This window comes from Molossus molossus, unplaced genomic scaffold (genome assembly GCF_014108415.1).
Source record: "Molossus molossus isolate mMolMol1 unplaced genomic scaffold, mMolMol1.p scaffold_m16_p_3, whole genome shotgun sequence".
NCBI lineage: Eukaryota > Metazoa > Chordata > Mammalia > Chiroptera > Molossidae > Molossus > Molossus molossus.
This window is the reverse complement of record NW_023425366.1, coordinates 120811391-120824364: the sequence shown is the minus strand read 5'-3', so window position 1 is coordinate 120824364 and position 12974 is coordinate 120811391. Positions and strand designations below refer to the sequence as shown.

The 12974-nt window shown below is 60.7% G+C and overlaps 2 protein-coding genes across 6 annotated transcripts; one reads left to right on the top strand and one right to left on the bottom strand.

Annotated features, from left to right (window-relative positions):
- Positions 1–824: 824 nt before the first annotated feature.
- On the top strand, positions 825–9339 carry BAIAP3 (BAI1 associated protein 3). 4 transcript variants are annotated; one of them, XM_036279392.1, is made up of 33 exons: positions 825–958; positions 1153–1240; positions 1433–1513; positions 1849–1956; positions 2297–2356; positions 2493–2559; positions 2660–2855; positions 3180–3224; positions 3337–3414; positions 3501–3603; positions 3904–4011; positions 4099–4194; positions 4314–4417; positions 4578–4698; positions 5112–5236; positions 5315–5405; positions 5574–5630; positions 5727–5824; positions 5930–5981; positions 6071–6201; positions 6484–6607; positions 6685–6828; positions 6919–7011; positions 7126–7317; positions 7400–7468; positions 7564–7643; positions 7709–7817; positions 8210–8281; positions 8381–8461; positions 8542–8662; positions 8740–8863; positions 8940–9145; positions 9222–9339. In XM_036279392.1, exons 1-33 carry the CDS (start codon positions 828–830, stop codon positions 9323–9325), a joined length of 3459 nt encoding a protein of 1152 aa, XP_036135285.1. In that variant the 5' UTR covers positions 825–827; the 3' UTR covers positions 9326–9339. The 4 variants fall into 4 exon arrangements, with proteins under 4 accessions (XP_036135285.1, XP_036135283.1, XP_036135282.1 ...); XM_036279390.1 differs by having other exon boundaries at positions 828–958; positions 1933–1956; XM_036279389.1 differs by having other exon boundaries at positions 828–958; positions 1918–1956.
- Positions 9340–10362: 1023 nt separating this feature from the next.
- Positions 10363–12953, bottom strand: TSR3 (TSR3 ribosome maturation factor). 2 transcript variants are annotated; one of them, XM_036279639.1, is made up of 6 exons: positions 12797–12953; positions 12472–12691; positions 11898–12091; positions 11243–11416; positions 11032–11095; positions 10363–10749 (listed from the first exon to the last, which is right to left on the bottom strand). In XM_036279639.1, exons 1-6 carry the CDS (start codon positions 12906–12908, stop codon positions 10566–10568), a joined length of 948 nt encoding a protein of 315 aa, XP_036135532.1. In that variant the 5' UTR covers positions 12909–12953; the 3' UTR covers positions 10363–10565. The 2 variants fall into 2 exon arrangements, with proteins under 2 accessions (XP_036135532.1, XP_036135533.1); XM_036279640.1 differs by having other exon boundaries at positions 12493–12691.
- Positions 12954–12974: the final 21 nt, after the last annotated feature.

Here is a 12974-nt window from a genome sequence, read left to right as displayed (position 1 = left end):
TTCAGCCGGAGCCCTATCCCTGACACAGGTTCTCACCACACAGAGCAGACTGACCAAGGCTGAACTGGCAGCGTGGGCAGGGGGCTTCCAGGTCCAGTTCCATTCTTCTCTTGGTGGAGGGCCCTTCCCTGTCCTGCTGTGGCATCTGGGCTGCTCCAAGGCACAGTGTCTTGGCCGCCATGGCAATGGGGGCACTGGGATTAGGACAGGGAGAGGGGCTGTGGTTTGCCCCATGTTGTCATTTCCGCTGATTGTGGGGAGCAGGCTCTGCTTTGGGTGGCAGTCCAAAGGGTAGAACAGGCACCAGCCCCGCTGTGCCTGGTGGGTGAGAACCCCCAGCAGTTCCTCCTGTGCATCCTGGCCACAGACTTTGCGGGGCACCACCATCATTTCTTACAGCCTCATCCCATCCCCAAAGCCACCCTGCAGGAGTTTCCCATTCTGCAGAGTGGGTCATTGTCAAGTGAAAATGACAGTGGCCCTCTACCCAGGCTGATGACTTAGAGAGACCAAGTGACTTGGCAGGAACCCTTGTGGCCCCCAGGTGTCCAGCAGAGTCAGGGGTGGGGAGTGATCTCCAGGGCCTCCCTACCTCCTGCCTCTGGTGGCCATGATGGTGCCGGCCACCGCTCTCCCCAAGGTGCACCCTCCTGCCTCAGGCTGTTTGTTCCCAAGATCATGGCTTCTGTTGGTTTTGGCTAATCCAGTAATTGCTAAATGTGGTGTGTGCTGTGTTTATTGGGGACTGTATGGCAATGCTGATGAGCTAACGAAGCAGCAGACGACTGGAGGTCACAGCTATGCTCTCTGCCTGTAGGTCACCCACCATGTCCACCTTGCTGGAGATAAAGAGCAGTGTGCTCAGGCAGGTGCAGGTCTGCCCGTCCTTCCGCCGGAGGACCGAGGAGGAGCCGGGGGACACCAGTGCTGACCCACAGGAGCCTGCCACGGGGGCCTGGTGGGTGCCTCACAGCCCAAAGGGAGCCCAGGAGGGTCTGAACCCAAGGCTATGGGGTGCCTGTGGACAGCACGCAGTGCCCCAAGGCGTGCCTTGAGTCTTGTAGGCCGGTGGCTGGTCCTGAGCTGGGCAGCATGTGCTGTGAGCCCTGCGGTCTGGGGAGGGTCTGCTGACCCTGCGCCTGGCCTTGGCAGGAAACCAGGGGATGGTGTGGAGTTCTTCACCCAGATGCGCCTCATTCTGAAGAAGGGGGAAGGCAGGCGGGGCCTGCCATGCCCTGAGGTGAGGACAGATCTCAGACACTGCTGAGTGATATGGGGGACACTATGCCAGGGCTCCTCACCTGTCCCTTCTGCGTCTGGCCTCCACCCCACCACTCCCTCCCTCCCTCCCTCCCTCCCTGAATCGCCCTCCACCCAGGCAGCCACAGAATCCCCACCTTCAGAGACTCTCACCCCAGTACCCCTCTCTTAGGTCCTCTTGCGCAGCAGCTCACCAGCCCCCTCTGAGCCTGTGGACCCCAACCGTGGCCTGAGAGCCCTGACCCAGGAAGAGGTAAGAGGGATGGGGTTCTGGCCCCAGGGTGGGGCTGTGAGCACCTACTGTGCACCAGAGTCAGAGTCTGGGAATAGTGGACAGTAAAGGTGGCTGGGTGGTGGGCCAGGCCTCCCCATGGACGTGAGTAAAGAGCAGAGGGCAGAGATGAGTAGGGACCCCCTGTGGAGGGCGGGGCAGGTGCAAAGGCACTGAGGCAGTGAGTGGGCTCTACCAGTGGAAGGAGCTGCTGAGGGCTGGGGACTGGATACACAGGGTGTGAGCCCAAGGAGCCTAAGGGGAGACGGGGGCGTGGTGGCAAGGGACTCAAGGTGTGCTCCCCACACCACCCACAGGTAGAGATGCTCTACGAGGAAGCCTTGTACACCGTCCTTTATCGCGCAGGGACCATGGGCCCCGACCAGGTGGATGACCAGGAGGCCCTACTGAGCTACCTTCAGCAGGTGAAACCCACTGGCTCTGGAAAGGACTGAGACCACGGCCCACCACTAACCCCCCACCTGCTGATGTCATTGTCACCTGAACAACACACACATATGTGTGTGCACAGGCAGACACACATACAGGCTGACAGGCACACCCAGAAGGATGGACACACACACACACACACACAAGGGTAAAAGGATAGACAGACACATCTTTCCTCTTCACCTGTGTGTGCCCCCCACCCATGACATTTGCAGTCAGGCATCCCTGGCTGGGGCCATGCCTGAGGTCCCCAGGGTGATGGCCAGCCTCATTTTGGGTGTCACCTGGGCCCTTACACTTGCCTGCCCTCTGCAGGTGTTTGGCACCAGCCCCGAGGAGCATGCCGAGGCCATTGAGTGTGTGAAGAAGGCCAAGGTGAGGCTGCCACCTGCCTGTGCAGAGCTGACCAGCCATAGTGCCCATGTTCAAGGACTTGGGGGAGGCACAGGGCAGGGCCCTCTCGTGTTCACACTGAACCTCTAGAGGCCCTTCAGCACCCCTCTGCCCACAGGCCCCCAAATACGCCCTGAAAGTGTCCGTCATGCGTGCCAAGAACCTGCTGGCCAAAGACCCCAATGGTGAGTGAAGACGGGCCCAGACATTAGCTGCTCCCAGACCTGGTCACCATGGAGGGGAGGAGGGCCTGTGACTGGGGACTGAGGCACTGCTGTGTCCCAGGCTTCAGTGACCCGTACTGCATGCTGGGCATCCTGTCGGCCTCGAGCACCCCGCGGGAGCCAGGCCCACACAAGGAGCAGCGTTTCAGCTTCCGCAAGGGGGCCAAGCGTGGCAGCCCACTGCCAGCTAAATGCATCCAGGTCACCGAGGTCAAGAGCAGCACCCTGAACCCTGTGTGGAAGGAGCACTTCCTCTTGTAAGCCCCCTCGCCCAGCAGATGGCCCAGCAGTGGACAGCCTGCAGCGCCAGAGCCGGTCCTGGGGATGCATGTGGGCAGCTGTGACCAGAGGGGGACAGCTCACAGCTATACATGGTCTCAGTACCTGCCCTAGGGAACCAAGGTGGCTGCTTATATGCCTACTTTCCAGAGGAGAAAACTAAGTCTCAGAGAGAGGCTCATGTCCCCAGGGCCACAGAGCCTGCCATGGACCGCTCCCTGTGGTTGTTGAAATTGTCCCTGCCCCAGCCCTGGGCAGAGGATTACCTCAGACCCTCATGGATATCTCTCTTTTCCTTGTAGTGAGATTGAGGATGTCAGCACGGACCAGCTGCACCTGGACATCTGGTACAGGCCCCTGTGCCCAGCAGGGCAGGGGTGTGGTGCCTTTGGTCTGAGGGTAGTGGGAAGGGGCACTCAGGGCTGGGCTCCAGACAAGCCAGGTGCCCCACTTCCTCAGGGACCATGATGACGATGTGTCCCTGGTGGAGGCATGCAGGAAGCTAAATGAAGTCATTGGCCTGAAGGGCATGAGCAGGTATAGCAGGTGGGACCCTTGTGCCCTCCCAGCTGGTGGTAGCTCCCCAGGGTCCACAAGTGTGACGCCCATCCTGCTGTGCCCAGGTATTTCAAACAGATTGTCAAATCAGCCCGTGCAAATGGGAGGGCTGGGCCCACAGAGGACCATACTGATGACTTTCTAGGGTGCCTCAACATACCCATCTGGGTGAGTGGACACAGAGGCTTTACTCACCTGCTTGTGTGTGCCTCACCCTCCTAGATACTGCCAGTGGTTATGTCCTGTAATCCCCCAAGAGTCTCCCATCCTTCCTGGGCTGGGGAGAGAACCTTGCTGGGTGGGGGCAGGGACAGCCTCCTGGGGACTCACTGTCCAGGCACCCCTGAGCGCTCACTCTGTGCTGGTCACCTCGGTTCAACGGGAAGTGTGGAAGCCTGTGTTCTCTCCACAGTCCCACAGGGTCTGTGTGGGAAGGAGGAATCTCGGGTCTGAATCCCCTTCCCGCAGGAGGTCCCTGTGGCTGGTGAGGACCGATGGTTCAAGCTAGAGCCACGCTCCAGCGCCTCCCGCGTTCAGGGAGACTGCCAGCTGGTGCTCAAGCTGATCACCACGCAGGTGGGGAGCCGTGGGAAATCAGGAACCCCGCCCTGCACCGCAGCCCGTGGTCCAGGCACCTGGTGAAGGGCGGGCTTTGCGTTCCAGAGGGACACGGGCATGAGCCAGCGCGGGCGGTCGGGCTTCCTGTCCTACCTGCTGCTGCTCAGCCGTCTGCTGCAGTTCGAGCACCGAGCCGAGGAGGTAGAGGCGCCCTGAGACCCCAGGGCAGCTGGGCACGCCCTGGGGAGGGCAAGCGATGGGGACCACAAGCGAGGGGATGGGGGTCTCCCACCTCCACCCACGCCAAGCCCTTCCCCCAGCCCAACTCGAGCAGCTGGCGGGGCGAGCTCAGCAGGCCAGCTGCCACCGTGCTCTGCCTGCACGGCGCTCAAAGCAACCTGTCTGCGCTGCAACTGGCGGTGCTGTGAGTGGGCGGGACGCCTGACGAAGGGTGGGGCGGTGGCAGTGGGTGGGCGTGGCGTGAGAGGGACATTCCCGTGAGTGGGTGGGGCGCTCGGAGGTACCTTGGCTGTGGGGGTCCGGCCCAATGCCACTGCCCTGGCTCTGGGCGGGGGACCCCATAGGCACTGGCAGGTCAGCAGCCGCCATCACCAGACCTGCACCATGGACTACGGCTACCTGCTGGGGCTGCTGGAGGACATGCAGTTGCACTGGGAGGAGGCGGCCTCGCTGCCCCAGGAGCAGGTGGGCTTGGCGTGTGGCCTCAAGAAGTTGTTCCTGGAGAGGGTTCTGTGCGCCTGCTCAGCCTGGGGCCGAGTCTGTTCTGCGTTGGGTTCACATTCCGCGAGGGCGGTAGGGGTTTGATGCAGGAGAGAGCAAGTGGTAAGCAATACCGAGGTAGGGATGTGTTGGAGGAAGGTCATGCACTTCAGCAGGTGAAAAACAGAGTTTTGGGCGCTGCAGAGACAGAGCAGAGGAACAGCGGGTGGTGTAAACGTGAGGCCATCTGTGCTGCTACGGAGGCTGAGGTTGGAGAGGCCAGCGGGAAGAGGTCACTGCGGTTGGAGGCTGCTCCTCAGGGCAAAGGGTTGTTGCCCCGCTGGCCCCGCCAGGGGGAGGACCTGAGGGATCGGTTCTGAAGGGCCCTGTGCCCCCAGGAGGAGAGCCTGGCCGACAGCTTCTCTGCCTTCTCCGAGTTCGCGCTGGGGCTGCTGCGCCAGCTCCGGGACTACTTTCCTGCCACCAACAGCACAGCCATCCACCGCCTGGAGCTGCTGCTGAAGTGGGTGCAGCTGCTAGCACGAGGTGGGGTAGGGGTCCAGGTGGGGCAGCCACCAGTCAGCTGTGGCTCCTCAACCAGGTGTCTGGACAAGCTGCAGCTCTTCCAGCCTTCCTTTGAAATCTGCCCCTTCGAGACTGAGCTAAACATGGACATCGCTGCTGCCCTGAAAGTACGTCTGGTGGTCTGGTCTAGGCTAACTGCCCAGCCCCTGCCCTGCACCACTCAGCCACCCGTGCCCCACCCACCAGCCCTGGCCCTGCTGTAACCCAGGCCCTCTGCCCTTCACTGCCTTTCTTCCTTCCCGCACACCCTGCTGCCTCGGTGACTTCCCTTGTAGAGAGGCAACCGGGAATGGTATGACAGGCTCCTGAACGCCAAGAGTCCTCGAGAGCAGGTACGGCTCAGAGAGGGCATGGCCATGGGGTGGGGTGGGGGTGGGGAGCAGGTGGGTGCAGGCCAAAAGGTCAGTGTGAACAGTGCTTCCTTGCAGCCGGGGCTGCAGCGACTTGCTGGGCTGGTTGAGCTGGTCGACGCCATCTATGAGGACCTGCAGTCCTGCTACAGCATCTATGCCAGCCTCTTCCACAGGTGGCGCTCAGGGCTCTTCCTGCTGCCCCTGCACCCAGCCCCTCAAGTGCTGCCACTGGGGCCAGGGGCCAGGGGCAGCAGGTGTCTGAGATGTGTCCTTTGCAGCATCATCAAGATCGACTTCTTTACACTCACCTTCCGGCAGCTGGAGCGCCTGGTGAGGCAGGGGGATGGGGAGACGCTTCCTGCCTGGGAAGGGGCCTGGGTTTCCTCGTGCTGACAGCCTGACTCCACCTTTCTGGGCAGCTAGCTGAGGAGGTGTGGGTACTGACCGAAGACTTGAGCCCCAAAATGACCCTCGAAGTGGCCTCACGGCTTTTTGAGCTCTACCTATCCCTGGCAGACATCCAGCGCTTCTGGAGCAGCATCCTGGGCCGGTGGGTGCCCTGTCCCCCCTCTCCCTCCCCTCATCCTTCACTTCACTTGCCTCCTCCATCCCCCTTCCCCCTAGCCCACCCACCTGACCCCCCTTTTCCCTCCCTCACCTGCTCCTCTCCCCCACACACTCTCTAGCTTCCTCCAGGAGGGCTCTGGAACAGGAGCCCAAGGGCCCTGTGCAGGAGGCTTTCCTGGGTCCTCCTTAGGCCAGGGATCCTGGGCTCCGCTGGCTCCAGGTGTCTGAGTCGGGCCTGCTTTGACTGGCTGGCCTCCTGCTGCAGGGACAGCCGGTCTCTGGCCCTGGCCAACATCCACACGCCATTCCTACCTGCCGTGAAGCTTTGGCTGCAGGTGCTGCGGGACCAGGCCAAATGGAGGCTTCAGGGAGCTGTTGATGTGGACACAGTGAGTGAGCACCCGGTCCGAGGGTACTGGGACCCATCCAGGGCCCCTCAAAACCCAGCTTCCTTTTGCCTTCCCAGCTGGAGCCAATGGACGGCTCCTCCAAGCACAGCAGCTCTGCAGCCACTGCAAGTCTCTGCTTCAGCCACATCCAGGAGCTGTGGGCCTGCTTGGCATGGCCGGACCCTGCCCAGGCCCAGGGGCTGGGCATGCAGCTTAGCCAGGTGGGCACTAGAGCCTGAGAATAGTTTGGGTACAGAGGACAGCAGGGCCAGGGGATGTGGCCCATAGCCTGGAGCACTGTGTCCTACCAGGACTTGTGTGAGGCTGCCCTCTTCTACACTGAGCTGCTGCGGAAGAAGGTGGACACTCAGCCCAAGGCCTCAGGCGAGGCAGTGAGTGAGCCAGTGAGTGGGCTGGCGGGCCGGTGGATGGGGGCAGGAGGTTGGGTGGGCCCAGCACATGACCACAAGAACCACTCCATCCCCTCCATCCCCCACACATCCGGCACATCTCTCCAGCTCTGCGTGGTCCTCAACAATGTGGAGCTCCTGCGCAGGGCTGTGGGCCAGGCACTACGAGGCCTGGCGTGGCCAGAGGGGGCCTCGGGGCTTGCAGGAGGGCTCCCCCGTCCCCTGCTCAGCTGCACACAGGCCCTGGATGAGGACCTGCATCGGGAGGCCTGCACTGTGACTGCACACCTGACCTCCAAGGTGGGCAAGAAAGGTGGGGCAGGGACCTGGCTCCTCCCTCTACCCCTAACTCCACTCAGTGCTGAGCACTGCCCTCCCTCAGATGGTGGGGGACATCAGAAAGTACGTGCAGCACATCAGCCTCTCACCTGACTCCATCCAGAACGACGAGGTGAGTACTTGACCAGCTGAGGGCTCAGCCTGGTGGGGAGTGTATGTGTGTGGTGGGACCCAGGTTCAGTCTGGCCCTGAGGACCCTCCCTACAGGCTGTGGCTCCACTCATGAAATACCTGGATGAGAAGCTGGCCCTACTGAACACCTTGCTGGTGAAGGAGAACCTGAACAGGTATGGACTGGGGAGGGTGGAGCAGGGTAGGCCAGGGTCCAGTCACAGATGCTGTGTCCCTGCAGGGTGCTGGAGGCCCTCTGGGAGCTGCTGCTGCAGGCCATTCTGCAGGCGCTGGGCACCAACCTTGACGTCTCTGCTGACTTCTACAGCCGTTTCCACTTCACGCTAGAGGTGGGATCTCATGGAGGTGCCCACCCTCTGCTGGGATCCAGGGGGCAAGGCTGCTGCCCTCCCCTTGGCCCTGCTGCCCCCTACCAGAATGCATTGGCTTGCCAAGTCTGGATAGCCCCTCCTCTGGGAACCCACCAGGGCAGCATTTCTTCCCAGTCAGCCCACCTGGATCAGCAGCATCTTGCTACCTATTATGACAGCTATCTGGCCTCAGGCACCAACATTTTCCCATGCTTCTTGGGGGTTTCTGATGTGCCCCTGGTGTGACAGGTGGCTCTGCCTTGGGCTCCCAAAATCCCAGTGCTACGCAAACTCAAAGCTCCACCTGTCTTGGTCCACTGTCCCTAGTACATGCCACAATCTCACATCTCTCCCTTCTTGCCCTGCCCCAGGCCCTGGTTACTTTTTTCCACGCAGAGGGACAGGGTTTACCCATGGAGAACCTGAGGGACGGAAGCTACAAGGTGAGGCCCAACCTTGGACCGCTGCTCCACACTAGCCTGGGTGCCTTCAGGGGCCCGCGGGCTGGGAGTTGGCTGCCACCTCCTCTCCCTCCCCCGCAGAGGCTGGAGGAGGAGCTGCGCCTACACAAGTGCTCCACCCGAGAGTGCATCGAGCAGTACTACCTGGACAAACTCAAGCAGGTATGCAGCCCAGCTGTGGGCACATGGCCTCATCCCAGAGCTCCTGAGCTGGGCTCACCAGCCCACGGGCCTTTCCGCAGAGGTCCCTAGAGCAGAACCGGTGTGGCCGCCTGAGTGTCCGTTGCTACTACGAGGCAGCTGAGCAGCGGCTGGTGGTGGAGGTGCTGCATGCAGCTGACCTGCTCCCCCTAGACCCCAATGGTGAGCAGAGGCATGGCCGGGGGGGGGGGGGGCAGGCCAGTGGGATGGTGGCACTCTGCTCACAGCCTGCCCCTCAGGCCTTAGTGACCCCTTTGTGATCGTGGAGCTGGGTCCACCGCACCTCTTCCCGCTGGTCCACAGCCAAAGGACCCAGGTCAAAAGCCGGACACTGCACCCTGTGTACGACGAACTCTTCTACTTGTGAGTGTTGCCTCCGCCTGCCCATCACCTGGCCAAGCAGGGAGCAGGGCTCTGGGTGACTGCCCTCTGCCTGCAGCTCCGTGCCAGCAGAAGCGTGCCGCCGCCGCGGTGCCTGTGTGCTGTTTACGGTCATGGACCACGACTGGCTGTCCACCAACGACTTTGCAGGGGAGGCAGCCCTAGGCTTGGGCAGCATTGGCGGCATTGTGCGGCCCCAGGCGGGCGGAAGCTCGAGGGCTGGGCAGCCCGTCACCCTGCACCTGCGTCGGCCCAGAGCCCAGGGTGAGTGGGGGGCCAGAGGGGCGGTGGTTCTAAGGGATAGCAGGGCCTGATGCTGCCCCTGCCCTCCTGCCTGCAGTGAGGTCCACACTGAGGATGCTGGAGGGCCGCACCAACAGGGAGGCACAGGAGTTTGTCAAGAGACTCAGGGAGTTGGAGAAATTCATGGAAGCGGATCCATGAGCCCCTGCAGCTGCCAGCCCCAGAACGCCACCAAGTCCCTGTGGTGTCATCCTCATCCTATGGTCAGCTTAGTGCAGCCAGGGCTCGTGGTATCCCCTCCCGGGTTGTGTGGTGTTTGTGCTGTGGCTAGACCTCCCAGCTCCCATCTGCCCTGGTGTGCCCATGTGGTTTGTGTTATGAACTCCTTGCACCCAGCAAGTACCCCCTAACCCTGTATCTGGGCAGCCAACTTGGTGGGGCCTGCCTGGCCAGCAGCTGCCCCCCTAAACAGGAGCAGAAGCCACCTGACTACCAGGTGAGCTTCTCTACCTGCCTCCTGGGGGATTCCACAGCCCCAGGCATGCAAGCATGTGGTTCTCAGTGGGGGGTTTGCCCCCTAGAGAATGTTAGGTCATGTCTGGAGACATTTTTGGCTGTCACACCTGGAGGTTGAAGGGGGTGCTCCTGGCACTAGTGGACAAAGTTCAGGGATGCTGCTTAATATCCTACAATGAACCAGAGAGAATGGTCCATCCCCAGTGTCAGCGGTGCCACAGTAGAGCTGCCTTAAAAGAAGCTATGTTCTTATCTCTCTTAGGGTCAGGGGGAGGCAGGAGCTCACTAGGCTGAGAGGCAGGAAGGCCAGGGTTTAAGTCTGACAACCCAAACCTTAGCATGAAGAAGCTCTCAGGGCCCCAGGTGGAAGGAGAGAGAACAGCCAGGTTCTCACCCTCCCTGTGCTCCAGAACCCTCCACCCATGGAGGGCATGTGGAGGAGAGGTTTGCTAAGCATGTCATAGGTCTCCAGTCCCCTACTTGCATCATAGGCCCAGGAGAGGGTCCTTTGGGTTTCTATGAGGCTGGTGGGTCAGTGTAAGGGGCTCCGTGCTGATGGGTCACCTGTCTGGCTTCTTTCATCTCTGTATTTATGCCCACACAAGACCTATTCCATGATCTGCCATCCCCACTGCCCAGACCTTTCCAGGCAGGGTCTGCCTCACTAGAGGCCGAGAGTACCCCAAGCACACAGGCCAAGTGCAAAGAAACAGAGGCTCATGCAGTCTCCCTGTCTGCAATTTCATTGGGGACTCTGAGGCAGGACCCAGAGCAAGGCTATGATAGAAGTTTTGGGAGAGAACCCAACAGTCAAGTGTTGCTTGTAGATGCCGAGGCTACCACGCCTGTCTTTGTTCCCACCAGTCCCACTGGCATCTCTAGATTTCCTCATCACTCTGCCTCGAAAAATACATGTGTGCAACCTTCAGTCTCTCTGCCGTTTCTTGATTCCTTTCCAAACCTCGGTGGGGGCCCTGGCCTCTAACCCCTGCTCCAGAGTCTCCTCCTCGTCTGAGCAGCTGCTGTTGCTGCGGCCTCCATCCTCAGCTTCGGGCCCAAGTTCCTCGGACTCCTCTTCACTGTCAATGTCACCATTGTCCCTGGGCAGCCTGGAAAGGGGTGTGTTCATTAAAGGCACCATCTGTGGCTTGTATGAGGCAATCCTTCCCTGGCACCCTGACCCACAGAAGCCCTGAGGCTGAGTACAAATTCCTCATACTCCTTGTGTTCTTGAAACCAAAACCTCTCAGTCCATACCCTGCATTTCCACAGTCAACCCCCTCCATCCCCACCCTCACCCCCACCCCCATGCAGCAGGAGGAGCTGAGGCCAGAGGGAGAGGATAGCTCTGGGTCTGAGCTGTCAAGAAATTGGGAAGCCTGAGGACCTACCAGGTGGCAGCCACGGGCCTGTTGGGGTTTGCAAATTCTCGTCCTGAATCCACATCAAAGGGATCTGAACAGAGGGAGCACAAAGGACCATGACATATAGGTAAGCTTTAAGCAGAACCTAGCCTTCCACCCCTGGAGCTTCTCAAAGAAGTGACAGGCATGGAGGCTTGACTCCCACCCAGGGGAGGCTCACATCCATGCCAGGCCTCACCGATCTCTTCTTTGGGGCGCTCCTTGGCATGGGCCAGGAATGCCTGTTCTGCTTGCAGCACCTCCTCTGGGCCGCAGCAGGCTGCATACTTGTCCAGGAGCTGACGGTTCAGGTCTAGGAAGGCCTTGCCCCACTTGAACTTCCGCAGCAAAATGACAGCAAGGTCTGAGAAGCCTGATGCCACAGAAACAGGAAACCCAAGAATGTCAATCCCTTTCCAATCCTGAGTGAGTCCCCAGCATCCCCGATGCTGTCACAGGAACTAAAAGTCCCTGTCAGACACCATCCTACAATCCAGACAGCCCATGCCTGCCTCTGCAGCCTACTAAATCCCCTGCCCATGTGTCATGGGGCTGCCCACCTAGACCTCTATTGGGACCATAAATTCTGAGAATGAGATGAAGGGTGATGGAGGGCTCTCAGGGCAGTGGTGCCATGAAAACAAGGCCAAATATGAGTGCTTGCAGGCCAGATATTCATTTTGCCACCTCAACCCCACAGAGCGAGAACTTTTAAGTGGAAGTTGGGATAGAAAACCTGGCCTGTCCATCTCAACCACCTCTGCACACACCCTCACGTTTCTCCTGAGACTTGCCAGTAGAAAACACTAATGGTAGCACAGCCAGACCTCCAGGCTGCCAGGCCCCATACTCACCCAGGATGCAGAAGGTGGCGGCAAAAGCCTCCACACAGGACAGTTTGCAGGGACGGCCATAGTTCACGGGGTTGGCGGCCACAAGGTGGGGCAGCAGTCTACAGTGACTCCCTCGCATCTTCCCAAAGGGTGTCTCTTCTAGTCTGGCCCAGGAGCAGTCGATGACAGCCACCCCCGACTGTACCACCAGCTGTCTGGCAGGAGCAGAATAGGGTTCTGGGGGCCAGCACCACCTTGGTGATGACCCTAGAACAGGTATGTCCCTGGAGACTGCCCTCACTAGGGATAAAACATCATTCCCCTGCCTCAAACAACCCCCAAGGGCCCTTATAGGCCAAGTTTTGAGGCAGGGAACTAGAACAGGCTAACTTATTCATGTGACAAACGTTTTTTTGAGATCCACTATATTCTGGGCTCTACTCTAGGCAGTGGGGGCAAACTTAACAGATAGGTGTAAATAGGTAAGCCCCGAAATGAATGACGCGCCAAAGCCGGGGGTTTATTAAGATGAATGTTCAGGCAAGCACCCCGCCCATTCCCACTCCTTCCCCCTCGTCCGGGCTCTCACGCCTACCTGTCGGCAGGGGACACGTACTGGGAGCCCATGGGGCTGAGCACGAGGCCTCCGAACCTGTGGCCCAGGCGCAGGCAGCGCACCAGGCCCAGGCGGGCCAGCTTCCGGCCGGTGCAGCGCCGGGGGTCGCAGTGGCCCAGCTCCCACATGGCTAGCGTGCAAGGCAGCCGCACCGGGCTCCGGCCGTCATTGGCCTCGGCGGACTCCGACTCCACGGATGCTGCACCGGGCAGAGAACGAGACTGGGCCTCACGCGGGGCTCCGCCACTCGCCGTGGGCATCGGACCCCAGCCCGGGCCCTGCTTCCGGATCACGCCCCACTTACCACGCAGCGCGACGCCCACCTCCTCGGCGAACTCCTCCAGAGAGCGGCCTGCAGGACACCGAGTGCGGCCGCCTTCGGCCCCCGGCCTGCGCGCTGCTCTCCGGCGGCCCATAGCGGGGAGCAGGGTCCCCGACACCTGCCGGCAACTCCCCGCTGGCAGCCGGGCTTCGCGCACTAA